Here is a 27,975-nt window from a genome sequence, read left to right on the forward strand (position 1 = left end):
GAGGTGTGCTAATAAAGCTCCAATGATATCGTGCCAATGTTACACATACTAAAGGCGAAGGGGGGTCTAGAAAACCGCGATTTTTGTGTTACGTAATTTATGGATGACCTCTTATAAATATGCAGGATTGTCCGTATGTATGCAAATAAAGCATCAGCGCAGTGATTTCCGTGGGGATGAAGCATTTTAAGGGACCCAAGCGTTGCCTAGATACGTACTAAAAGTCAAGTAATCGTGATGCAAAGTCAGCCGACCAATAATTTCCACACTGCGATTTATCAAGTCTATTCGTCCTTTGTTAAATAATAGGTATTTAGCTATTTAATTATTACAGTGCGTAATTAACAAACTGCAGCATTAAATTAATTCCTCCAATTTCAGACCGACTTCTTGCATCTCATCCCACGAACTATTCATAATTCGCACGATGGGTGGAAGCGAAGAAGCACAATTGAAAGGACTTTCCAAATATTTCAATTCCGTCACGATCAACGGTCGGGCCAACGTAAGTGCATACTTTTTGCGACTTTTTTTGCAAACCGCAATCATGATCTTAACATTAACCTTAATTTTCCCTGATACAAATCCCAGGTGGCCAAGATGACCTACGCTGTCACGGCTGGCATAGCCATTTGGGCCTGGTCTCGCCCCAGCAAACCGAAACCGCCTCCACCGGAAGTCAAACCGACTGTCAACCCGAGCAAATGTAACTGTAATAGTTGTAATTAATTAAGATGTCCGTCACTCTTATCATCCGCCAAGCTATTGGAAATTATGCAAATTACTTGCATATTTATGTACATGCACATATGTAAATTATGAATGAGATCACCTTTGTTCATACTTAATTCGGTTCAAAACTCTGCAAAATTCGAATCATTCCTTACTTTTGAAGGTTTTTAAATAAATATTAACAAAATGCACTTCTCTGCCTCGTGTAATGATGACGCCTCTGCTTTTAAACCTTGACGTAAATCATTCCTCTCTCTCTCTATTCATATCTGCATACATAAAAATTATGCATGTACTGATGCCGACCTTGCCCCCGAAGACAAATGCATGCAGATCTATTTAAAAATGCAAATCAATCATCGTTAATCGTACTTTCAAACTTTTAAAACCACCATTAGCCAAAATGGAACGGAGAGAGAATTCGCAATACTTTTAGCGGATAAGATTACATCACAAATATACAACACATCACATCTCGAACATTTATGCCTGTCTGTCTGTACATACTTTTTACTAACGAACCCCATTATAATTTTCTGACGTATTCTCCTCAGATATGCACAAGAAGAAGGTGCACGTAGCCGAAAAGTTAACTTTAGACATTTGTCTAATGGACTGGTGGTGGTGCAGATTTGCAAAAAAAACGTGCTGGATTTAGGAAACGAAACGAAACTGAAATGTGACTCGACAATGACAAGAAGGTCTTCAGACGGGATTCATTCCCACTTTTTTCACATGCCAGGGTTAAATTGTGAGATAAGAGGGTGGCCGCGGAAGCCGTGGGGACATGTGGGGACGTTAACATTGTAGGATGGGGGGAGGGAGGGGTTTGTATGAGATGGGGAGATGATGGGGACATTGAATAATCGTGGGGACATTGAATACCCGTGGGGACATTTAATACCTGTGGGGACATTTAATACCCGTGGGGACATTTAATACCCGTGGGGACATTTAATACCCGTGGGGACATTGAATAATCGTGGGGACATTTAATACCCGTGGGGACATTGAATAATCGTGGGGACATTTAATACCCGTGGGGACATTGAATAATCGTGGGGACATTTAATACCCGTGGGGACATTGAATAATCGTGGGGACATTTAATACCCGTGGGGACATTGAATAATCGTGGGGACATTTAATACCCGTGGGGACATTGAATAATCGTGGGGACATTTAATACCCGTGGGGACATATTGTCCCTCTGCCCCCCCCCTTCCGCAGCCCCTGACTGATAAGATAACGAAATTCGCTTAAATACCGGGCTGATTTGCATCTGCATTTAGCAAGGAATATGAAATTCTCCATTTCCACAATTTTTTATCCTCTCTCTCTCTCGCATCCATGTATTTATAGCCATTTCTCTAAACTTCCGTAATGCACAAATGTGGTGAAATAACATGTTTTCTCAGTTTGTAAGTGACATTATCGATAAAAGAAGTGAAATGACAAGAGAAGTGGCGCAGCACGGAAAATATAAATAAATGCGTTGTATGTATTTAAATACGTGGGTCGGATATATCGGTTATCATGTCATAACCACTTCGCTTCAGCTATGCTGACCTTGTTTCTAGAAATTCTTCCCGACTTTTTGGTCCCACTCCGGGATTTGCATACATATTTACGTAACCAGACCTTCTTGACACTACTTAATGCGATTTCCAATTCGTTCGGTCATCAGTGCTTGGTTCGCTTCCGGAGTGAATTCATCTTCTCATTATTAAAGAGTTCTTTCGCAGACAAAGTCGTCGTCCCACACGTTATCAAAATGCTGTCAAGGTACATAGACCATCAAGTCACAGTGGAGGTCTCCAAACGAATGCTTTCCGATTTTGAGCAAACTAGTGTCAATCGAGTACAAATTTAATTAGTATGAAATTTGCTAAAGATACGATCTCCCAATGGGCACGTTTTGCAGAAATATTTGCATCCGAAGAGGAGATACGCACAGTAAAGTTGACAATTTTGACATCTTCCAAATTTACTGCGCAATTTTCTCCTCTTCGGATGCAAATCTCTCGGTCAAACGTGCCCATTGGGAGGTCGTATCTTTCACAAATTTCATACTAACTAAATTCGTGATCGATTGACACTAGCTTGCCCAAAATCAGAGAGCATACGCTGGGAGACCTCCATTTTAAGATAGAACTGCGTACATGGTTTAATTTAGTTTGCATTTGTGTTCAGTGGGGAATATTATCTGTATAAATATTTTACTTATGAATCAGTGACCACATCAAGGGGATCGTAGTCCTGGGGTTGGTCATCCTCTTCTACCTCCTGACCATCGCAACCCCCATGCAGAGCGTGGAGTCCTAAAGTCGTGTCGAGAATGCGGGCGTAAATGTGATCATCGTGGAATATCTGGAGGGAGTGAATGTTTTTTAAATTGGTAAGTTCTTAGGAAGCAATTAGCAAACCTAAGTTTCTAAAATTTCTCAAAATTTCTATATCTCTTGAATTTACGGAGGCAATATAAAAAAATGTTCAAAATTTCGGAAATTTTGACTCAATTCAAGAGATAGCGAAACATATGGAAATTTTAAAAACGTAATTTTTCTAACAGAAATATTTACATATGTACATATGAAAATACATGATTTTACTCTTATTATGCAAATTACAGGACAGAAGATACTGGACATGAAAGAAGTATCATGAAACGCATCTAAATTCCGGTTCTTCTCAAACCCTCAACTACTTTTTTTTAATTCCGGAAACATTGTGGGAACCAATTTTAATTTTGTATAAAAGATTCGTGAATGGTCTCATAGATAATTTCATGCGTATGTATTTGTACTACTACCAACTAATTTAACGTGGTGGTGTGAAAAAAGAGGACTTTTTTTGGGGGGGAGAAAAACTATCATTAATCTTGTCAATGTCAATCCACCTGTCATCTTATTCATCAGCAATTTTTCATCCACATCTTTCTTGGCCAACTTTCAAAAATTATTTTTTTTCTCCCCAGCTTAAATATAAATTATTATGCGTCAAACAAAAAACTTGACTCACTGACCTTGTACTTGAAGGAATGGAATTTTATCCGTGGGAAGGAAATGAAATGAATCGGGGTAAATTCCCAGGGGACACTTTTTGAGGGGGACACTTTTTTCATAGTTAGTTTATTTAGCAGACAAATTTATGTATTTGTATTCCCAATAATCTCAAATGTTTATTTTTCTTATGGATTGTACTTGTACTAGATTTTGTGCAAAAATGATATGGTGTAAACATTGTAATAAATTAGATCGGATACCTACTTATCTAACATAACTTATCAGAGGGAAATTGCGTACTTATTTACTTCGATACATGTCAAGGATTAGTTCTGCTTGTCTATAATGAAAGACATTTTAAAGAAAACTCACAATGGGGGTTTCTCAGTGTATGCTCTCAGATTTTACTCAAATTAATGTCAATCGATCGCAAAAATTAGGATGAAATTTGCGAAAGCCACGATCTCCCAATGGGCACGTTTGGCAGAGATATTGGCATCCGAAGAGTAGAAAACGTACAGAAAATTCGGAAAGTGTAAAATTAGTCACCTTTAGGGTGCGTTTTCTCCTCTTCGGATGCAAATATCTCTGCCAAACCTCAACCTTCTTGGAGGATGGTACCTTCTGCAAATTTCATACAAATTACGGTTTTAATTTATCATCTTTTTTACCACTAGCAAAAAATGGTCAATTAAATTTATTACAATGATACCATACATAAAACCATATATTTACATACATACATAAGTAAACTAAATATGAGCCAAGAATATTACTCAAATACAATCGTTTAGTTAATCAGGAGGATGTCTAAACCCACAATCGCCACAATCCCCACTCCAACCAATACCTTCTAAACACTTCGAAATTCGTTCCACGCACTGGTCACAAAGGCATTTCTGCATTTCCACCATCACTTCGGACAAATATTTCGTCACGGCTTCTGCAACCATTTTTTCGCAAGTCTTACACCCCGCCGCGGAACCACCTTCTTTGCAACCTGGACAGCAGAAGACCGGGGTCGGATTGATGACATGAATGGTGGTCAATTCCTTGCAAATGGTGCAAATTGTGTTGACGGGTTGGGTGTCGCCACCACCACCACCATCCCCCCCGCCATCCGAGCCCCTTTGTGGGGGGGTTGTTGGACTTGGAAGATCAGATGGAAATGGGTCAGGGGGCGGAGGTGTCGGCGGTGGTACTGCAGGACCCTCTGGTTCAGAGTTGTCGGCATCATTTGGCACATTCGGGAGATCATCATTGATTTCCGGGGAAATTGGCGGATCCGAAGAATTGTCCCCTGGGTACCCGACGTCATCGGAATTTGCCAAGTTTAACGCTGTGTCGTTATAATTCTCACGATCAATTACTCGCATTCCATCCCTTCGAGCTTGTACATACGGTTTCTATAAATTTTGAAAAACAACTATTATTTCTTTAGATTATAAAAATGAAACTAAAATATCTATTCCACGCACCATAAACTTTGCAATGATGAACAATGCACACATTCCGAGACAAAGGACCATCAAGGGAACTTCGTTAAACACTTTTTCGCACGTAGACTGCTTCCTTGCCACGTAGAAATATCCCCGCTCCTCCGTCACGTTGCAGTACTGCAGAAAGTTAATCGTATTTATTTTTTTTTTAATTTTAGCTAAAATAACAATCTTTTTGCATTGCAATTTAACGCGCGACTCGATGACTCATCACAAAAATCGCCAAAAGTAAAAAATTTAGTCATTTCTCCACTTTGGAAATTTATTTTAAAATTCTGGGCGTCAAATTTATAGTCAGTAAGTTGATTGATAGAATAGCGGTGCATTTTTAAGCTGGTTTTGATGAGTACCAATTTTTCTGAAGCCTTCTTAAACTTGAGATCTTCTTCAAAAATCGTCAAAATCTGGGATGCAAATTTTTATATAAATGACAACGACCTGCACTACAAATTTGCCGTCCAGAATTTTAAAATAAATTCCCAGACCTGAGAAATGATTAAAAATGTGATGATTAATTTTGGCAATTTTGGCGATAAGTCATTAAGTACTACGTCAATAATAATTCATTTGTATCCTTTTGACCTCAGCAGCATGCACAGAAACTCACCCATTTCTTCCAACCCGACAATTTCTTCAAACTCGAAACATGACAGTTATCAAACATCAAGCATAAACTCTGCTGTCGAACCGTCCCCCAAATCTCGTTGAGTTGCGTCTGCCCAAAATTTGCCATGATGAACGCCACTCCATTCACGAGGACGGGATTGTTTTGAAACGTTACTCCAAAATGGGTTATCGAAATCTGATTGATAAGCGCATCCGCCCAGAGAAAGACGACTTCACCCGGTCCGGAAGCCCCCATAATGAAGCCCACGTAGGACAAGCACTTCTCCACCTTGAGCATCCACGAGTCGCAGGAAAACATGCACTGGACGAAGGAGTGGTAATCGTTCCGAATCGTGTTCACGAGGCCCCCACAAAGTCCGAGGAGGATGGATTGTATCAGCCCCATTGTAAAGTTTTGGGTTCAAAACTTTTTCGAAATTTCGAAACCACCGAATCAGAAAAGTTATTCAACATTGTTCAAAAATTGTTGGACAAACAGAATTTGACATTCACGATGGCTTGACATTTAGTGCCTAGTTACATAGTTCGAGCAGCCCTTAGCTACGAAATGTGAGTGCTTCGTTTGTTGAGGGTTTGGGATGCATTTCTTGCACTGTGAAGTAAGAAATGTGAGGTGCAAGAAACTGGGAGAAAGTGCAAGAAATAAGCCTAATCTAGCCACGTGCCGTATAGCGGCGCGGTGTAGTTTCTAGCGCCTTGCATTTCTTGCAGGGCAAAATACCTGCATTTTCTTGCGGTTGTTTCTTGCAGTGTTTCTTTTTTTTTGTGGATTTGCTAAATTTTTTTCAATCCACAGCAAAAAATGCAAGAAATACGAGGTGCAAGAAACTGAGAGAAAGTATGCGCCACCCAGCCACGCGCCGTATGAACTATAGCGGCGTGGCGTGGTTTCTTGCGCCTTACATTTCTCGCAGGTCAAAATATTTACATGCAAAAAAACCACTTTCTTCCCATGATTTCTTGCAAGTGGTTGCTTGCAGTGTTTCGTTTCTCCCGGGTGGTCAGTACATTTCTTGCACTTCGAAGCAAAAAACGCAAGAAATGCGAGGTGCAAGAAACTGCAAGAAATAGGCCATCTAGCCACGAGCCGTACGAATTATAGCGTCGGGGCGTCATTTCTCACGCCTTGCATTTCTTGCAGATCAAAATATCTCCAAAATCCTCTTTCTTGCTATTTCAAATATTTCTTGAAAATGATTTCTTGCATCCGAAACACTGCTAAATGTCAAGTAATCGTGGGTGGGTTGGATGCATTCACTTGACTGCAGCCACAGAAGAATTTAAAATCAGAAAGGTTGATTGTCATCGGTGCGGAGGATGAAGGATGTCACTGGACCAACGTCAACATCATTTCTTATTCAAAGGATCAGTTTGGACATGAATTTAGCGTGGGAGTGGGACTTCAATCCTGGAAACTGTTCTAAATATACATACACATGAAGATTACAGGAATTATTTTATGACACATGTCAATTTATGTACACAACTTTTGCACGGGGTCGAATCGCGATCTTGGACGCTTATCCGAATCAAGTAGAGATTTTCTCCGCCCATGAATATTGCATTTTTCTTCTACTCGATAAACATTAACGTTTTGCTAAATCGAACCATCAAAATTTCCAGAAAATCGTTCCTAATAAAATTATCTTCATTCTGCCAAATAATTTATGAAGCTCATATGTACTAAATTAAAACTAAACAAGAATATACCTCGCACAAAATTTTGAACAATAATTTCTTACCAACTTTCGATATATTAAGTTAAAAACTCGATTTCCTTTGTGACGCTACATACATACTTTCCCGTACGTATGAATACGTACGGGAATATTTACAAAGCGGGACTGGAACATGCTCCTGAGAAAAGTTGGTGGGAGGGTTATTGGGCAACTGGTGAAACTGAAATACATTTCCGTCTTGGGCATTTTCTCTCCCAGTTCGTTCCACGACCTAGTCCACGCCACATCCTCTTGTCCTCTCCTCGCTCTAAAAATCCTACCTAAAACCAAGGCTTCTTCTCGTCCCTTCAAAACCACTCCACAAAAAATTAACATCTTATCCCCCCCCACTCAATTTATCATTTAAAAAATTAACATAACCAACTCAAGATAACCTCCAAAATTAAAAATCCCCGCTACTGCAAATAACGTCACATTTCTCACCCAAGAAATATCCAAGGCTCCTCTCTGTCCCCTTAAGTGCATCACCACCTTAAAAAAAGCTACTTTCTCTGCTAACAAAAGACCAAAAATTCAGCGTCCCACAAACTGAGAGCTGAATCGAGTGAAAGTCATCACTTTCATCACTCCACTACTTCCTTCATCTCATCTCATCTCTAATCACGCACTAATGAAGAGACCCCAACTTTCTTCAACTATTTGTTTGCATAATGAATAAAAAAATAATATGAAAAAAAGTGAATCAACTCTACGCCAACTTTTAAATGACAAAGTTTCCCCGTGAAGAAGAAGAAGAAAGAAAACAAAGAAAAGAGTCTATAACTGGATTTCCATAATCGCATCCTCCTCTCTCAACCATTACGAATTACTTGAGCACAAAATTAACGATTTACTTACTTACTTACGTAATATATCACTAATCCAATCCAATTCTTCAAGAAGCTTCCCATCCATCCATCCATCCATTTTTCCACCAGCACTTATCGATCACTCCTCAATAATACGCACGGCAGTAATTCAATTACCGATAAGTCTAAAATGCCTCAATTCTGACACCCAGTTTGAAGGAAAAGTGAAACATTTCCGTAACCACTTTCATCATCCATAAAGCTCAATCCATATCCAATCAGATAAGTAATAAGTAACTCAAACAACACTACACAACTTTCCTCTTAAACGTATCTTGCTTGCGTGGCTGGCGACTAATGAAAGCCAATAATGTCGTGTCGTGTAGGATGAACTATTTTCAAATTCTGACACAAACAGACAGCTTTAAAATTTTACATGAATGAAACCTACCAATAATTTGAGACACACGGGTTCGGTTTTGTGTCAACGAGTGAACAACTAACTACACACACATCGAACTGACGCATCAAAGAGTTTTGTGGTTTGGTTTGCTTTATTTTCCGGGGTGCCCCCTTTGGAAACATTGCGATGTGAAGTTTACTTACGGAAGTACAGAACTGGTTGCTTAATTAAACAAACAAATAACTTTGAACAGCAAGTCCCCATCGAGCCGAGTGAGGAAAGATAAGCTACTTGAAAAGGGGAACGAACCAACGTCACAGGAACAAGGATTTCGTCACCATGAATCGTCTCACTTTTACCACGCTGCTCATAAACTTTGGTATGAATTAAAAATAATAATTTCTATAAAACGCCAAACTTATTTACTCTCCGGCTTTCTCCTTTATCACTTTTGGAGGGGAGAGAGAGCAGTGGCCGCGGAAGCGGGCGGGGGGACAGGGAGAGGGACAATGTCCCCAAGGGTATTCGATGTCCCTATCGTCTTATATAAACCCCTCGCTCCCCTCATCCTACAATGTTAATGTCCCCAGATGTCCCCACAGCCTCCGCGGCCACTGGAGAAAGAAATAGAGCGACGAGGTTAATATCTTTCGAGCACATTACCCAAACTTGATCTTGGGTCGGGCTCATTTATCATAATCTTGCCCGAGATCGTAGCAAGTGAGCCGACTTTTATGCTACTTTATGACAAAATCGATAACCCTATGTTATCTTTCTCATGTTTTGATACCGATATTGGATTCTGGATGTCAATGCGTGGGTATGAATGAAGGGGAAGAAAGTGCAAAAAATTGAGTGAGAAGGACATCATCTAAATCTTATGTACCAAAGAGCTGTCCGATTCCATTTTGCATACATATGTACATATCTGATTCATGACAAGGTTTTTTTCTACAAATTTTCCACCGTTTGAATCCTCATGTCAAAAGTCGTAACGTGTCTATGTATGTCATCCACTTTGTAATCCATACGGGCTGCATGATACTTTGCACCAATTATTATTTATTGGTGGAAATATGACAGATCTGCATGCATGCAAACCAGTGTTTCGAGCGAAAGTAACCACTTGCAAGAAATAACGGGAAGAAAGTGGTTTCTTGCAGCTACATATTTAGACCTGCAAGAAACTACGCTCCGCCGTTATAGTTCGTATAGCGCATATTTCTTGCACTTTCTCCTAGTCTCCTCGCATTTCTTCCTTTGCAGTGCAAGAAATGTAGCAAACCCGCAATAAACGAAACACTGTGTGAAAGTAGTCACTGCTGACCCCGTGTTTCGGAACCAAGACTTGCAAGAACTTACCACAATAAAGTAGTTTCCTGCAGCCATTTTGACCTGCAAGAAATGCAAGGCGCAAGAAACTCTCTCCAGCCGCTATACTTCATATGGCGCTTGGCTAGATGACGCATATTTCTTGCACTTTCTCCCAGTTTTTTGCACCTCGCATTTCTTGCACTTCATTTAAGAAATGTAGCAAACCTTCAAGAAACAAGACACTGTACAAACACATATACTAACAGGCAGACATGCATGTACATACTTATCTGCATACAGATACTCATGCACACATACATATTTAGGCAGGTGTGATATTTCCTTCTTTATGTAGCTCTCCAGTCCGCCAAGAAAATCGTGAAATATTGCTGCTATCTGATACGATCTCCTCCTCCTCAGTTGAGTTGATGTGACATTATGTATTGGATTACGTCTTATCAGACATTCATACTAGAATATTGGATAAAGTCCTTCACCGAATCGACTTTGAACATTTATCACGTTACATGTGTATCTAACTAAAAGTGAGACGGCTTAGTAATCCCAACATGCGAAATATGTTGGGTGTCAGGTTCGAAGGAGGATTTTCAAATTTCAGAAATATTATTGCTACCAAAGGAGGATGGATCATATCTTCTTCTTCGTATTCAAATTCCTTGTCGGAGAAAGCGTCATCTTTCTCATCTTTCCCCATTTATAACGCGTTCGTTCGTTCCTTACTTAAATCGACTCCTTTTTTATGACGATGGACATGCGTTTCACTTTCACTTAATACAAGGAGGATAATATCAGTTCAGTAGTGGATGTCGGCTGCATGACAAATGGCCTCCTTCCGCTTTACCAACTTTGATCACTGCGTGCATTGTAATGGTATAAATTTGATTAATCTATGTATGTACGTACCAGTGGTGGGGAAAGTACTTTGTCAAAATGTACAGTATTTTGAGCTCGGTAGTTCCCAGGGTTTGGATTTTGAGGGGTGTTACACCCACAAAAATAAGACGAAAATTCACGTGGAGAAAGCAACAGTAAGTCGAAAATTTCTGAAGAAATAAACTTTTTATCGGTGTCAAAATATTTGATTTTTAAAAAATCGTGAAAGCAATGTATTTTAACAGCGAAAAAGGGTAGATTTCACCCACAAAAAGACACAAATTTGCATCGAGAAGACAACAGTCTTATGAAAATACATGTTTTTTTTAAGAAATTAACTTCAAAATACATTGTTCTCAGGATTTTTTAAAAATAAAGTATTTTGACACCGATAAAACGTTAGTTTCTTCACAAAACCTGTAAATATTTTGGTGAGACTGTTGCCTCCTCGATACAAATTCTCGTCTTTTTGTGGGTGTAACACCCCCGGAAATCCAAACCCTGAAAAATACCGGAGCTCAAAATACTGCACATTTTTCCAACGTATTTTGCCCACGTCTGCAAATACGCACCTAACGCCTTCCTATTTCATCGTTCCGTTTCTAATCTACAATTTATTTTTTTTCGCAAAGATGCAAATGCCTGAATTTATTAAATGGAGAGGAAACTGGAGACCAGACCATCGCTGAATTGATGACGCTGGTGGTGGTATTATCCTCGTGGTGGCAGAAATCCTGTTTGGGCTGCGAGACGCTGAGTGAAAGCGAGAGAGGAAATGGTTCCGTGATAAAAGTCAGCCCTTAGCAAATGTCCTGTAATTTATCGTGTATCGCCCCATTATTATTTCCCTCTTTCCTCTCCTCCGCTGAATTTTGTTGATCTATACACAGCCCCAAAAGCAGCCTGTTTTCTTTCCTGCATCCTGAGCAATAAAAGATCCGACCAACCGGTCGCTGGGTGAGATGAGATCAATGTAAAAACTCCATTTGTACAATGTGTTCATTTAACAATGGCCTCGTGCACAATAAGCTTCTTGTCTTGTATTAATGGTCGAAATACGTATTTACCATATGGATGTACAGTGGCCGCGGAAGGTGTGGGGACATGGGGGACGTTGCCATTGTAGGATGGGGGAGGGAGGGGTTTGTATACGATGGGCAGATGATGGGGACATCAAACTGTGGGGACATTGTCCCTCTGTCTCCACGCTAAGGTGTTGCAGTAGCCGCGGAAGCTGTGGGGACATTGGCATTGTAGGAGGAGTTTGCATAACATGGACAGATGACGGGGTCATCGAACAACGGTGGGGACCAGAGACCGCGGAAGCCGTGGGGACATTAACATTGTAGGATAGGGAGGAGCGAGGGGTTCATATAACATGGGGAGATAATATGGACATCGAACAACCGTGGGGATATTGTCCCTCTGTCTCCCCCCACCCTTCCGCGGCCACTGCACACACCCATACATTCTGTAAATCCATGCATGCATGCAAATAAATTGATAAATCGTGCCCGGATGAAAAGTGGAATGTGTAGATAACTCATTTGAACGAGTCGAGTGTTTAGTGAAAATCAATTAATTCGAGAGCACGGTCCGAAAAACGGGCTCATAAACGAAATATTTTATCCAGTCCAAGTCCACCAAATACCAAAAGCGGGTTCAGGGCAGCGGCTAAATTTAATGTTGCAGGATCTCCTTTCTCTGGTCAGTCATTAAATATGCTGACACACATTTTCAACTGGTTGGTCGATGTATGTATGCGTGGGTCGAAGATATAAATAATTACTTGATATAAGCTACGAAATATTAAATATGTCTGCATTTCGGCTCATTTCGACTGGATGATGCGGGCAGTTAGTTGTTTGTGGTTTGGATTTCTGCCTTTGCTTGATCGCCATCATCGTTTTCGACATTATTATCTGCCTACGCACAGCATAAATCGAGGGTTTAACCGTGTATCCTAACTTTAACAATGGGGACGCAAACTATATTCAACCCAGATTATTTTTTGATCATCTCAGTTTGAAAGAGAAACTCTTTAGAAGCAACATTTAGTGCGGCACTTGCGCAAAATGCAGCAAGTTTTGAGCGTCGCAAGTTCGCGAAAACGTTCGGTTTTCCAGCTGAATTTGTGTTTCTTGCCAGCAGTTGCGCGCTTTCGCGAACTTGCGGTGCCAAAAACTTGCTGCATTTTGCGCAAGTGCCGCACTAAATGTTGCTTCTAAAGAGTTTCTCTTTCAAACTGAGATGGTAAAAAGATAATCTGGGTTGAATTTGGTTTGCGTCCCAATTGTGAGCACAATTTCCTACTAGGTTTCACTTTTCTTCCATTTAATAATTACTTCTTATTGAATTTAATCAATTATTTAATTACTATTTACGTTTATCTTGTTATTTAAATTTTTCTATATTCCAATACTTGCCCAGAGCTGAAAAAACCGCACTTTTGTACTGACGCTGGACGGACACTTAAAAATTTAATCACTCAAGCAATCTTTAGTAAACTTGATAATTTTATCAACTATAATTTTTTAATTTGCAAATTTTAGTTATGAGCTGATTGAAAAATAACAATATTTAATTATACATCTTGTAATTGAATAATGTGCAACACGTCGAAATCATCACTTTTTGACATCTCTTTTCACGCTTATTCTCCGCCCACGGCTTGCGGCTTCATACTCCTTGGGGTCCGGCATGGTCAAATACTTTCCTAAAAGTGGACTGCACACGAAATCGTGACACGATGTGAATGAAAGAAGACGGGATTTGAGGTGATGCATCTGGCCGAGAAAGACGCGATGGTCAAAAGTGGCCGTCTCCGTCCAATGTTTTTTCGACAAGAGTTTGTCAACGAGGTAATGCAGCCACATGATGTTGCTTTTTGGGTTGAAAGGCCCCCATCTGTTCCTGTGTATGGAATGTAATAAAAACAATTCTTTAATAACGTAAAGGTTATAGGTGAAGAGGGCGAGGGAGCGAAAGATATTAATAATAAAAAAAGTTACCTATTGGCGTCACGCATCATTCGGTAAATATCAAATTGATAGTTTCCGGTGCCTGTTAAAAATAGAATGTAGTGACCTTTACTCAGGAACAAGGGAGGTCTCACAGCGGATGCGTATCCGATTTTGAGCAAACTAGTTTCAATTGATCACAAATTTAATTAGTATGAAATTTGCGGAAGAAACGATCTCCCAATGGGCGCGTTTGGCAGAGATATTTGCATCCGAAGAGGAGAAAACGCGCAGTAAATTTGGAAAGTGTAAAATTTGTCAACTTTAAGGCGCGTTTTCTCCTCTTCGGATGCAAATATCTCTGCCAAACGTGCCCATTGGGAGATCGTTTCTTTTGCAAATTTCATCCTAATTAAATTTGTCATCGATTGACACTAGTTTGCTCAAAATCGAATAGTATACGCAGGGAGATCTCCATTTTAGACTCGTACGCATGCCGCTGACCAACTAATTTACAAATACTAACTCATAAACATTTCTTCGTCATCCGCCATGTCCAAAAAAATCTCAGCGTTCGTCCCAGGATCTTTAATTCTCGAAAACGTAAAGTCAATAATTGTCGGGATTATACCGCAAGTCGGGACATTCATCACTTTCCCGTTCACTTTGAACGTACTGAAGTCTTGATGAGTTTTCTTTATCAAAATATTATTTCCTATTTCAAAAAAAAAAATAAATAAAATATTCGCTTCTGAAATATTTACGTATCTTCCTAGTTTACAACCGACCGTGTAAATCCCTGTGTTCAAACTCCAACGCGATTTCTGCTACGGCAAGCATGTGAATAATCTATCGAACAAATGCATGCAATTTGAATATTTATTGCGAATAATTTATATATTTCGCAAACAAACCTGCATAATCATGAAGAACGTCTGTTTCGCGTCTTTGAACTGGTAGCAACCAGCATCCTCGCCACCATGTTCGAACAGAAAAACTACAAACTTTTGATCCACGGAAAACATGGGGGCATCATTGTCAGAATCTGAATAAGAAAAATCGTGACGATAAACGTTGCAAAATTTGATGTAGAATAATAAATATGCATAATGAGACCGCACCATTAACCTCATGCCACTTATTCCAAGCCGTCACCAAATTAGCTGGATATTCACCACAGGCCAAGTACGAATAGTACATTTTCGCATATCCTCCCGTAACATTAGGTTCGCTCATGTTTTCTCCAAGCTTGCCCAGTTTTCTGTTGAATATTAGCAAAAAAATCACGATTGTGTATGAAACGAGATCAGTGTTTGGTTTCTTGCGGGTTTGCTATACATATTTCTTGCACAGGAAAGTGGGAAATGCAAGAAATTCGAGGTGCAAGAAACTGCGAAAAATTTTGCAGAAATAAGCGCCATCTAGCCACGCGCCGTATGAAGTACAGCGGCGGGAAGAAGTTTGTCGCGCCGTGCATTTCTTGGAGGGTCAGAATAGGTGCAAGAAACCACTTTATTCCTGTTATTTATTGCACTGTAAAGCATGAAGTGCAAGAAATGTGAAGTGCAAGAAACTGTGAGAAAGTGCAATCTAGCGACGCGCAGTATGAATTATTACGGTAGGAAGCGGTAGTTTCTCGCGCCTTGCATTTCTTGCAGGTCAAAATATTTAGCTGCAAGAAACCACTTTCTTCCCGTTATTTTTTTCATGTGGTCACTTCCACCCGAAACACTGTTCCATAAAAGAAACTTTTATTTATGCTTACTCCGTGATTACGACTTCCGGTGCAACTTCTTCGAATTTCTTTTGTCGCTCTCCATTAACAAATTCCTCCCCTTCGATGGGTACAATTTTGAAGACGACACTGGCCACGTTGCACGTGTCCCCGTGACCTCCTTCCCCCAGAAGGGGAACATTACCTTGATAAACTTCGCCAAAAATCCCCTCCCCAATTTTTGCGATGTCTTTAATCTCCTGGAAGATGTTGTTCATGGGGATCGGGTACTCCTGGTGACAAGTGGCAAGAAATTCCTTTTCTCGTTGGCGAGGATCCATATCTGTCATCTCGGTCGCGGGCTGGTCATCCATTTTTTTGGTAATTGTGGTAATTGTGGTAAATGTGGTAGGAAGGATATCAGGATTCTTCAATCACTAACGGCTACGCCGGTGTTTCTGGGTTCGGCCGTAACTCGGAAAAAATGGAAAATTTCATTTTTTGAAAAGCTGGATATTATAATATCCAGCCTTGTGTATCCATGTGTCTGTCTGTCTGTTCATAAATTCCACAAATTCATACTTTTACGTAAACTGCTTGTGCGTTACAATTTTACTAACGTAGAAATTAAATAATAAATTAAAATACACAATAAAAACCTACAGTGCAGGCAGACTCCATATAGTCGAGTCAGGGACAGAGTCCTTTGGGTTAGAGTTCTAAATTTTTCTCTGAATTGACCGACATAATATTACCAAACTCCTTGTTGTGGATAGCTAAATGTTTGTTAGATTTTCTATTATTTGGCATAAAAATCTTTAACATCTTGAACTTCCAAAGCTGGGTGTGCTATCCAGAAGTGGTTTTTATCCCCATATCAAATTTCAGATGAAATAATAACGTTTCAAAACGGTATGGGTCAGCCTCCAGGGTCACTCTGCTTGCACTTTGCTCACTTTTAACTTCATATTCATTTATAAGAAGCCATTAAGTATTACCATGCCGGATTTAATGTTTTTAAAGCAATTTATAAAAATCTGGATGGGTCACCGGCACCCCATAGAGTCGCTACAGATAAAAATTTTACCAATTTCATTCCATATTCTTCCATTAAGACATGTAAGCAACATTTCAGCTGGATATGACGATTTAAAAAAATCAGTATTCCAATGCTAAATATCCATTCTACATTGGGCATGATTGGTCAAGTGGTTGTCGGTGGGGGTCATTTAACAATGCGATAACCCTAGCGGTCTCGCTCAGATTTTGACGAAACCACTAAAATTATGTAGCATTAGATAAATCATTAAACACGTGTTTCAGGATTTTTCATAATGCTCAATTTAAACGAAATTATGACGAAATCAGTGAGCTAGAATTTTCATTTTTACCGTGAAATTTTTCTCGCGAGGGAGGAAAGTACAGATTCTCAGATTCCATCATATATAATTTTGTTAAAATTCGTGGGCGTGACGTGATTTTTACCCTCGCACAAATTTTTAAATTATGATAAATTTTGAAAATTTTGACAAATGTAACAAACCAGAAATTTTTGAAAAATTAAAAGGTTTTGAAAAGTTTATTTTTCTTTTGCACAATGTAAGTGTGTGCAAAAAGGTTCTTTCATTTTTGAAGTCGGGTCAAAATTGGAAAAATTTATATCATTTAAAAAATCTTAACTTTGGCTGATTTTGGTACAACCGAAGACTTCTGTTAATTTCCTTGTGTGAAAAATTTAAAATTGGTCCGATCAAAATCGGAAAAAACCAGTTCATGCCCACGCATTTTAAGTTTAAGCAAAATTCTGATGGAATCCGTAAGCGAGAATCTGTATTTATCTCCCCCCTCGCGAGAAAAATGTCACGCAAAAATGGAAATTCTCGCTCACGGCCTTAAAAGGCCTAAAACTGAAGCACATACAATTTTTTCTTAATGTTAACACGTTGTATGACATGCCTCGAATCTCGGAAGAATAATAAATAAAAATGTGTACGTAAAAATATAAATAGAGCAATTACTCATCAATTAAAAATAGGAAAATAATTTAAAAAAATTTTCGTCGAGAGTAAATGGTCCAATTCGTCCTCAGAATAATCAGAATACAATAAAATGTGTAATGCACTTGATATCGAATTTATCGTTAACTACTACTCCCCTGACTCGGGCTTCATGGTCAGTGATTGGCAAAATCCACCAAATTAGCAAATAATTCAAAATTAATTCGTTGACTGAGTTACGGCCGCACCCTAAGAGGAAACGAATTGATTCATCCTGGAAGGATATATACACACATGTAAATTTGGAAATTACTGGGGTTGCATACTTTGGAAAAATTTATACTCGTCTCAAACCATGGAAATTTTTCATTTTCAAATAAAAAATAAGTGACCTTGTCAAAATGCAAAAAAAAAAAATTTCAAATTTTTCTAATGAATTTTGAATTGGAAATATGTAAGGGCTTGATGACTCATCGCCAAAATCTTCAAAATCAACACATTTTTGATCATTTCTCCCCTCAGGAAATTTAATTTAAAATTCTGAACGACAAATTTGCCATCAGTGAGTTAATTAATGGAATGGCGTCGAGTTTTTCGATCAGTTTCAATTTTTCTGAAGGCTTCTTAAATATGTGTTCAGTTTGACGATTTTGGTGATAATTAATTGAATCATATGCTAAACATAAGTAAATTTTAATGTTCCCAGTTTTCACCAGCGATATAAAAATAAAATTCAAATAATTTCAATTTTCGTGTCCCTCTAATCACCACATTTTGACAAATTATAGCAATAATTGTACTACTAAAAGCCCACTTTTACCCTCGGCTGGTAAAAGTCAGTCAGTGCTTATAGATGAGCTTCGTAATTTACTCGGTCTCTCTCCTGAGTGAAAGAGCCCATTAAACAATCCATACAAGAGAAGACTAAAAGTGAAAAGGGATTTGGTGGCCGAGAGCCGTGTTCGATTGGGAGAAACCAGTGGCCGCGGAAGGGTGTCGACAATGTCCCCACGGTTATTCGATGTCCCCATCATCTCCCCATCTTATACAAACCCCTCCCTCCCCTGTTAATGTCCCCAGATGCCCTCACACCTTCCGCGGCGACTGGATGAAAGTGCTGCTGCTGCTGCTGAATTACAACATTTATTTGCACTGCCTTTTACATCCTCTTTCCGTCCCTACTTTCTTCTCAGGATGAATAAACTCGTAAATAAAAGCTGTTGATTTACTGCTTCTTTTCCGGTCAGAGTTACAGTCCTTGTGGTGAAACGGCTCTGCATCGCGTCGCTGCTGGGCAAGTGTGTCATCTAAATGTTACGGGTTTTATTTCATCGCATCTCATTTTCCCGACCATGCAAAAAAGTAGGCTATTTATTTATTTATAAATAATGTACGCTATGTTTTACTCGGAAATAATAGGAGAAAAGAACGCTTCAAAAATAAATTTTTACAAAGATACACTTGGTCTCAACATTAATAATAAACAGAGGGAGGATATCTATTTATTTTCAACTTTTCCATTTTATGACAACAAACTGTCAAACTTTGTAAACTCTTATTGATCCCAAAAATAGTTTTACACATTTCTAGGTTTTTCGACATATAAAAATTTGAAAATATTTCTTCCATTATTTGAAACTATTTTGGATTAAAAAAATATATATATATTATAATTTTGTAAATATTTCAATGATTTGAGACGAAGACATTTCAAGAATATTTTTGAAAATTCTTACATAATTTTACGATTTTTTGTACATATTTCGCAAATATTTTAGCATTTTGTTTTCGCAAATATTAAATACATCTTAAATTAAAGAATACAAATTTTGCGAAAATTCTTATTTTTATGTACATATTTCGTAAATATTTTGACATTTTGTTTTCGTAAATACTAAATACTTAATAATTTCAAGAATATAAATTTTGTGAAAATTCTAATTTTTATGTACATATTTCGTAAATATTTTGCCACCTTTTCATAAATAAAACACATATTTCACCGATTTTTCCCAAATACATAGCCGCCCTCTGATAATACAGCCTTTAATAATAAACCCTTTTCTGTACCAAATTATAAAAATCAAATCCACACGTAGCAAAAATCGTGGTGTCAAACCACAAAAAGAAAAAATATATTTTAGGATTCTGTCTACAAAGTGTCTGCACTGGATTTGTGACACAAAATTCAATTTATTTTTCTCATTTTCTTCCTTCTTTCTTGTGCTCGTGGTGAAATAGTCCAATTGTCAAGTACAAACAATAAGCTTGGAATCAGAGGGTGAAAGAGTAACAAAATTGACAATGACAATAATCAAAGATTCTGTCATGAAAACACAATGGATCCTTTTCGCCTCCACATGGGCGGACCGCATGGCAATGAGATATTCCATTATTCCCCCAGTTTAAAATTCATCTCGAGTAAACCACTGCCAAACTGGGGAGTGACTCGACTCAAAATTAGCTTCTCTTTTCTTCGAGCAAAGGAAAAACGCCCAAAAAAATAGAACCCTCTGTCCAGTTGAGTCCAGTCAATTGTCACTTTCTTCCCCGTATACAAACAGACTTATGTAGCAGTGGTTCCGGTGGAAGGAAGGAACCACGTGCAAGAAATAAGGGCAATAAGAACGTGGTTTCTTGCAGGTATTTATTTTGACCTGCAAGAAATGCAAGGTGGGAGAAACTCCTTCCCAGCGCTATAAATAGTTTGTATGGCGCGTGGCTAGATGGCGCATATTTCTTGCACTTTCTTGCACCTCACATTTCTTGCATTGCTTGATTTGCAATGCAAGAAATGCAAACTCCTAACAAGCCACGAAACACTGCGACTTGACTCTCTTTCATTGCCTCACATTCATTTCGATCTTAACCTCACATTGATATGTACTAACCCATTTTCCGTTTTTGTTTCTTTCAGCACTCGGGTTAAAACTGGAGAATGTGACGGTCCCAAAATATGGGTCTCTCCACGGGTGGGTCAAGCTTTACTGTGATTTCGTCATGGATGCCGATGAGCCTCTCCTCGTTCTCAAATGGTATAAAGATGGCCACGAGTTTTTTCGATACTCGCCGAACATCCAGCCCAACATCCTGGACTTTCCAACGGCCGGCGTCCACGTCAATGTAACGTTTTGATCTCCTCTTTCTAAAAATTCACATTTGTCTCGTTTTTCTTTGCTTTGAAATGAAGCCAATTTTCCCTGAGGAATATGCAAAGTCATGGTTTCATGATGATCTTGCCTTGGTGGTGTGGTAGGGGAGCTTTCTCTTTGTCCATGTCGTCAGTGGGCGCGGAAGCCGTGGGGACATCGGGGGACTTTAACATTGTAGGATAGGGAAGGAAGGGTTTTTTATATGGGCAGGGGACCAGAGTTATAGTTCTGGTCGCACCACCATATTTCGAATGCGACCAAACTGCCATAAGACATTTGCATGCAGATTTTTAAAATAGAAATAAATTCAATTAAAAAAATAATAAGTAAGGATTACATATTTTCTCAAGGAACAAAAAAAAATTAAAATTCTAACCTCCTATCTTACAAATCATCGATTTTTAGATAAAAAAAACGCACAGATATGAGCACTTTTCAAAATTGTAACTTGCAAAGAATGGAAAGTTGCGACTTTGCGACACAAAAATATAAATTCAAAACCAACTACCAAAAATATGTGCGTGTCCCATTCCATTCATTTCTAAATCTTAAAAATTTTCCAGCAATCTAAGATAACGTGATAGCAATAGCACGACCAGAACTGGAACCCTGATCGGAACATTTCATAACCTTGAGAACACCCTCTGCCCCCACGCTTCCGCCGTCACTGGCCCCCGTGTTCAGTTTTTTTTTCTTCCTTACTTGTCACCACCAACCGATTGTAGACGTACCTAGATACATATATCTAATCTAAGAATGAGTGTCCGACATTTATTTATATTGACGAGGGCTCTTACTCTTGCGAGACATTTCTTTGTATGGTATGGCCCTGGTTATAAGTAGAAAGAAATAGAAAGTGACACCATTTTCCTTCCTTGCCCATTTCCTCGCACTCCAAAGTCCTCTCCGTGTGACCAGGGCATTCACGGCCATTTCCGCTCTCTCTCTCTCTCCAGTTTGTAAAGCTTCTCCTTTGTTACGTTCGCCTCGTCTGGAAGACTTCATAGAAAAATGGATATGACAAGAAAGAAACATTCGCCACTCTTTCCCCTTTGGAGAGTTGCTTGGTTGTTGACGGGATTCGTGGTGGTGGTCAGTGGCCGCGGAAGCCGGGGGGGACATCTGAGGACATTGCCATTGTAGGATGGGGGGAGGGAGGGTTTTGTATAAGATGGGAACATTAAATAACCGTGGGGACTACTGGGGACATTGTCAGCCCCTCTGTCCCCACGCTTCCGCGGCCACTGTGTTGGTGTAATATGGGATCCGTGGTGGTGGTGGTGCAGTGGCCGCGGAAGCCGTGGGGACATTGCCATTGTAGGATGGGGGAGGGAGGGGTTTATATAAGATGGGGAGATGATGGGACATCACATCGAATAACGGTGGGGGCATTGTCAGCCCCTCTGTCCCCACGACTTCCGCGGCCACTGTGTTAGTGTAATATGGGATTCGTGGTGGTGGTGGTGCAGTGGCCGCAGAAGGGTGGGGACATTTCCATTGAAGGATGGGGCAGGGAAGGGTTTATATAAGATGGGGAGATGATGGGGACATCAAACAACCGTGGGGACATTGTCAGCCCCTCTGTCCCCACGCTTCCGCGGCCACTGGTGTTGGTGTAATATACCTGATACGTAGTATAAGTCATTGAATCCTGTTCACTACATTTCTTGGCTCACACACACAAACACCCAATTCGAGACATTTCAAAGGGGAAAAAGTGAAAGGAGCTAGACGGACGGATACATATTCAGAGATTGACGTGATATCGGGCAGAGTGAAGTGTGGAAACGTGTTCTCCATTACATATCATATATATTCCATGAGGTAGACCTACCTACTTATGCATGTATACATGCATCATCATTTTTGCCACGATATTTGATATTTGTATCTTATTTCCGCTCCAAATGCATAATTACTTTCCCTCTCTTCTAAATATTGCATTGTTTAATTTCTTTACGGAAAGACAATTAATTCATGGGCTAAGTAGTTCATATAATAGTAAAAACCCACAGTGCACGGCCCGAGTCAGGTTATTATCAATCATTGAAAACGGTATGATACGACTACGACAACGTTATAATTTTTCGATAGATTTTCCTCATCTTAGAATTTGATTTTTAATTTTGCATATTATACATTTTTGCAAAATTTCAACTCGATTGGATAAGTTTTACGAGCGTACCCGATAGAAATATAAATAGACAGACAGACAGACAGACAGACAGCCATGACGGGTACGTAAGCCCTGACTCGGGCTATCAAAACGAAATATTACTCCTCATAATTACGGCACAGATTTCACGGCAACAAACAAGCTCCCGTTTGTCTCGGTGAGTTGGTTAGGAGAAAGAGATAAAATATTTAGTAAAGTTCTTTATGAACTCGAGCAGCCCATGTTTTCTCACCCTCCTCCCTCCTACTACCTCTTCCGTTTATCTTTATTCTGGATCTTCTCATGGGCACTGTTATCCTCTCGCCCTCGCAAAGTTTTTGAGACGAAGATGAGGTTTTGTAATAATGTACAACAACAATAATAAGCACTTCTGGTCTGGTCTGTCTGCGAACTGTGCCATTTCATATTTAGTTTTTGACCTACCTTTCACTTTTCACATTTGTGCTCGTGTCGAGAGAATGATGCATTATGACACGAGCCCGCACAACCGTTTGGAGAAATCTGGACGAAACTCTGTACTACAGACAAACTTAGTTTTGAAAGTAGTGCATTTTTTTGTGAGTAGTACCACCCACTCAGTTTTCTCCATTTATGAAGCTTGCTCTTCTCGTCCAGACTGAAAGCTTGGGAGCCCTTCATCATTTCGCATATGCGGAACGTAAATGAAATCCTCATATTTTCTCATCATTTCTGGGCAGTGGCGGCGGAAACGAGGTGAGGACAGAGGGACCATGTCCCCACGGTTATCTTAGATAAACCCCTCCCTCCCCCATCCTACAATGGCAATGTCCCACACCTTCCGCGGCCACTGATTTCTGAGGCTCGGCATGTACTGCACTACCGTTTGCTGCTGCTTTAATTAAATTAAATTCTCACGATTTGCTCCACATATTTCACAAAAGCCCCACGAGCTGTTTTATTACCAGCAGGGCCAAAACGTTGTGATGAAGCTCTGCCGTTTTCCTGCTGGTCTATTGTGCAGTGGCCGCGGAAGCCGTGGGGACATTAGCATTGTAGTATAGGAGGGAGGGGTTTATATAAGTTGGGCAGCTGGTGGGGACATCAAATACCCGTGGGGACATTGTCCCTTTGTCGACACCCTTCCGCGGCCACTGCTGGTATGACCGTGACGGGCTGTTTAGGTTAGGTTAACATTGATGAGAGTGGAAAAACAGGCACCCCATTTACAACATAGCGTATCGCTTAACTAATTAGAATAAAAGCTGGAAGCAGATCAAGCCTTGAGTGCAATTTACGCATATACCGAGAGAAACGTATCAGGAAAATGTATTCACGTGGAATTTGACACGTGTCACAACAACATGCATAAATTTCTAGTCAATTTTCGAAATTTCCAACAAAAGCAAAAAACAGATTCCCACATAAAATCAACCACACTCGATATTCCACTATGTAAATCATGTAACCTCATCGAAACAGTAATTAGACCAATTACTTAATAAGTTTCCGGAACTTTTAGGTTTCCCAATCAGGATTGAATCACGTCATGCTACGAAATATCTCTTTGCAATCGGGTGGCAGGTAAAGTACATAATTAAACCAAGAATCTTTCCTTTTCTCTAAATAAAACTTAATAATTCTGTTTTTTAACAGCTACAAATGCGAAGTTTCCGCAGACCGTCCTTCTTTCCGAACGTTACAAGGGACCGGGGACATGATTGTGATTGGTATAAATAACTTTTATTGTTTGCAGCAAAAATTTTATGATTGCGGTAGAATCGTGCAAATTTATATATGCTCATTTCATCTCAATGACATCATGTACATGTCCAGCAACTCAATTTAGCCTTATCGAGTTTATTTTGTCACTTATCAGCCCCTCCCGCAGCTGACCCGGAGATTACTGGAATCCATCCAGCCGTCAGCGTGGGCGAGACTATCAACGCCAACTGCACCTCCTTCCACAGCCAACCCGCCGCATCCCTCATGTTTTATATCAACGAAGAAAAGGTTAGCAATTCAGGGTTATGGTGTCGCCTTATGACCAACAGTGGCCGCGGAACAGAGGGGCAATGTCCCCAGGGTTGTTAGATGATCCCATCATCTCCCCATCTTATGCAAATTTCTCCCTCCCCCATCCTACAATGTTAATGTCCCCACAGCTTCCGCGGCCACTGCCTGTACATGCTCCAATGATAATGCCAAAGGAACAGTGGCCGCGGAAGCGTGGGGGCAGAGGGACAATGCCCCCATCATCTCCCCATGTTATGTAAACTCCCCTCCCTCCCCTATCCTACAATCTTAATGTCCCCCCATGTCCCACAGCTTCCGCAGCCACTGCTTGAACATGCTCCAATGATAAAGTCAGAGGTGACAGTGACCGCGGAAGTGTGGGGACAGAGGAACAATGTCCCCACGGTGATTTGATGTCCCATCATCTCCCCATCTTATACAAACCCCTTTCTCCCCTATCCTACAGTGTTAATGTCCCCACATGTCCCCACACCTTCCGCGGCCACTGATGACTGCGGACCATGACTAATTTAACAGGATTTCATCCCACAAAAATTCTAGGAATAGTCAAATCACATCAAATATTATTATTAATGATCGTCTGAAATGTAAATAGGCGGAGGCTGGCGAGATTCGCGAATTCGTCCCAATTTCTGAGCCCAACGGGTTGGAGACGTCCATCCTGGGGCTGCACTTCCTCGTGGAACCTCGCCACTTTAAACATGGCAGTTTGGAGCTAAAATGTACCGCAACAATTGGAAATAGTTACCGACTTAAGAGAATCAACATTTCAGAAGCGAAATTTCCAAATGCACAGCCTTCAATTCCAAATAATAGACCGCTTCTTTCTGGTAATTGAGGCGTGCTTTCAGTTTTCTTAGCATTTTGCATTGTTATTACTGAGAAGGGAGGTTTCCCAGCGGATGCTCTCGGATTTTGGGCAAACAATAGATGACAAATATGATTAGTATGAAATTTGCAAAAGACACGATCTCCCAATGGGCACGTTTGACAGAGATATTTTCATCCGAAGAGTAGAAAACACGCAGTAAATTTGAAAACGGTAAAATTTGTCAACTTTTCTACGCGTTTTCTCCTCTTCGGATGCAAATATCCCCGCCAAACGTGCCCATTGGGAGACCGTGTCTTTCGCAAATTTCATCCTAATCAAATTTATCCTCGATTGCCACTAATTTCCTCAAAATCTGAGAGCATCCACTGAAAAACCTCACTTCTCAATATTCCACGTATATACTCAAAACTGCAACGGAAGTACTGACCTGAATAAAACCTCTAATTTTAGGTGCAACCCCCATCAAATTCTACTCCTCCTGTACTCTGAAAACTACTCTTTTAACACTTGCAATCACGACATTATTCCGATATTCGCATTAACACTAAAAGTGCAAATTACATGTGTACCCCAAGTTTCCAACTGGAATACAAACAACTTTTTACGTGTCACGTGTTTAGTGAAAGTTTGCAAATGTTTACTAATAAAAAAAACAGTATGTGCAAATGAGGCTCAATAAACGCCCCATCACGCTCATTCATGAAACACTGCAAACTTTTGGCGTATTAATATCCATCCTCCCGAGAAGAATACGTATCTGACGCCATCAAAAATTTGCACAAATCTTCCCACTCAAAAGCGGACTTAAGTGTTATGACAAACATTACGTTAAGAACTTCATAAACACGACACATTACACACTTTTGGCATCATTTCCTCGTCATCTCGTCCTCTTTTGCAAGTTACAGTTCCAACATGTGCAAAAAAACTTGACCCGTTTTCTCTCCCTCAAGAAATATCTAACTTCTTGTAATGAATTCAGCACCATTTCAACTGCCTGCTGAAATCTCTCCCAACTTTAAAAAAGAAAGAAAGAAAGTCAAACTCACCAACAAAATTTGCAACGAGGAAAAAGAAAGCCAGCCAACTTTCTCTTACGTGAAGAGAGGAGAGACAGATAGAAAAAATAATAAAGATAAATTTCCGCCGTGCAAAGGATTTCCAGGAATGAATTCTCAGCTCATTTTAAAAGGATTTTCTAGTCTTAAATTGGCTCAAGTGGGCTGAAGGTGAACATGACTGACGGAAAAGTGGTGAAATATTGCCTCCAAACGCGAAACTAAATAATATTTCTCTTCTCCACTTTCTCCCTCCGGTGCAGTGGCCGCGGAAGCCGGGGGGACGTTAACATTGTAGGATAGGGGAGGGAAGGGAGGGGTTTATATAAGATGGGGACATTTTCCGCACCCTTCCGCGGCCACTTTCTCCAGTGATAGTCGTGGTGGTGGTGCTCTGTCGGATCGTCATCTTGCCAAAGAAATGCATAATAAATGCGATGAGAGAGAGACACACAAAATCTGGAGAAAATTCTTCGGAGCAGTAAAAAAATGTTCGGAGATTCAATTTATTCAATATTTTCTCCCTTCTTATTGAGAAATGACGGATGTGAATGTGGGTTTTTTTAGGTTCAAATCGGACGTGAAATGCGAAATTGTGTTTTGACTGGAGTGGGCACAGGAACGGATGGAAGTGCAGTGGCCGCGGAAGTGTACGGACAATGTCCCCACGGTTGTTCGAGGTCCCCATCATCTTATACAAACCCCTCCCTCCCCCATCCTACAATGGAAATGTCCCCAGATGTCCCCCCGGCTTCCGCGGCCACTGGTGGCAAACACACATTTTTTTGTACTTATTTAGTGTAGTGTTACATCCATCCATGAAATATTGGATTGTTCTTATAAATCTCGAAGATAAAGGAGATTTTTCCGTGTGTTAGTTATGTAAGGATTTCAACCTGAATATTTTATCTTTATGTATGTCTACCAAACTTTGGCATGTAAGTATTCGATGTTACGTAATATCCGAAATAAATACACTTATATAATTTTCAGAAATTTTATTCTCACAAATTCTCTCAAAATTCGGGTAATCTTGCATTTCTGGCTAACAGTTTTTTGACATTATGAAATTCTGTATGGCGCAACACTT

At 39.9% G+C, this 27,975-nt stretch overlaps 1 protein-coding gene and 1 long non-coding RNA gene across 3 annotated transcripts; both read left to right on the forward strand.

Annotated features, from left to right (window-relative positions):
- Positions 1-2,359: 2,359 nt before the first annotated feature.
- On the forward strand, positions 2,360-4,014 carry LOC110856201. The gene is made up of 3 exons (XR_002548550.2): positions 2,360-2,517; positions 2,967-3,130; positions 3,365-4,014. It is a non-coding gene; the product is annotated as an uncharacterized LOC110856201 (long non-coding RNA).
- Positions 4,015-7,815: 3,801 nt separating this feature from the next.
- LOC110856342 lies at positions 7,816-27,877 on the forward strand. 2 transcript variants are annotated; one of them, XR_004836285.1, is made up of 8 exons: positions 7,816-9,172; positions 20,590-20,795; positions 24,481-24,542; positions 24,615-24,688; positions 24,838-24,971; positions 25,591-25,825; positions 26,278-27,376; positions 27,453-27,877. XR_004836285.1 is itself a non-coding variant. In XM_022104827.2 (7 exons), the coding sequence occupies exons 1-7, from the start codon at positions 9,133-9,135 to the stop codon at positions 26,367-26,369; spliced, it is 843 nt and encodes a 280-aa protein (XP_021960519.2). In that variant the 5' UTR covers positions 7,816-9,132; the 3' UTR covers positions 26,370-27,877. The 2 variants fall into 2 exon arrangements, 1 of the variants encoding a protein (XP_021960519.2); XM_022104827.2 differs by having other exon boundaries at positions 26,278-27,877.
- Positions 27,878-27,975: the final 98 nt, after the last annotated feature.

Source organism: Folsomia candida, unplaced genomic scaffold (genome assembly GCF_002217175.1).
Source record: "Folsomia candida strain VU population unplaced genomic scaffold, ASM221717v1 Fcan01_Sc015, whole genome shotgun sequence".
In the NCBI taxonomy this organism is placed as follows: Eukaryota; Metazoa; Arthropoda; class Collembola; order Entomobryomorpha; family Isotomidae; genus Folsomia; species Folsomia candida.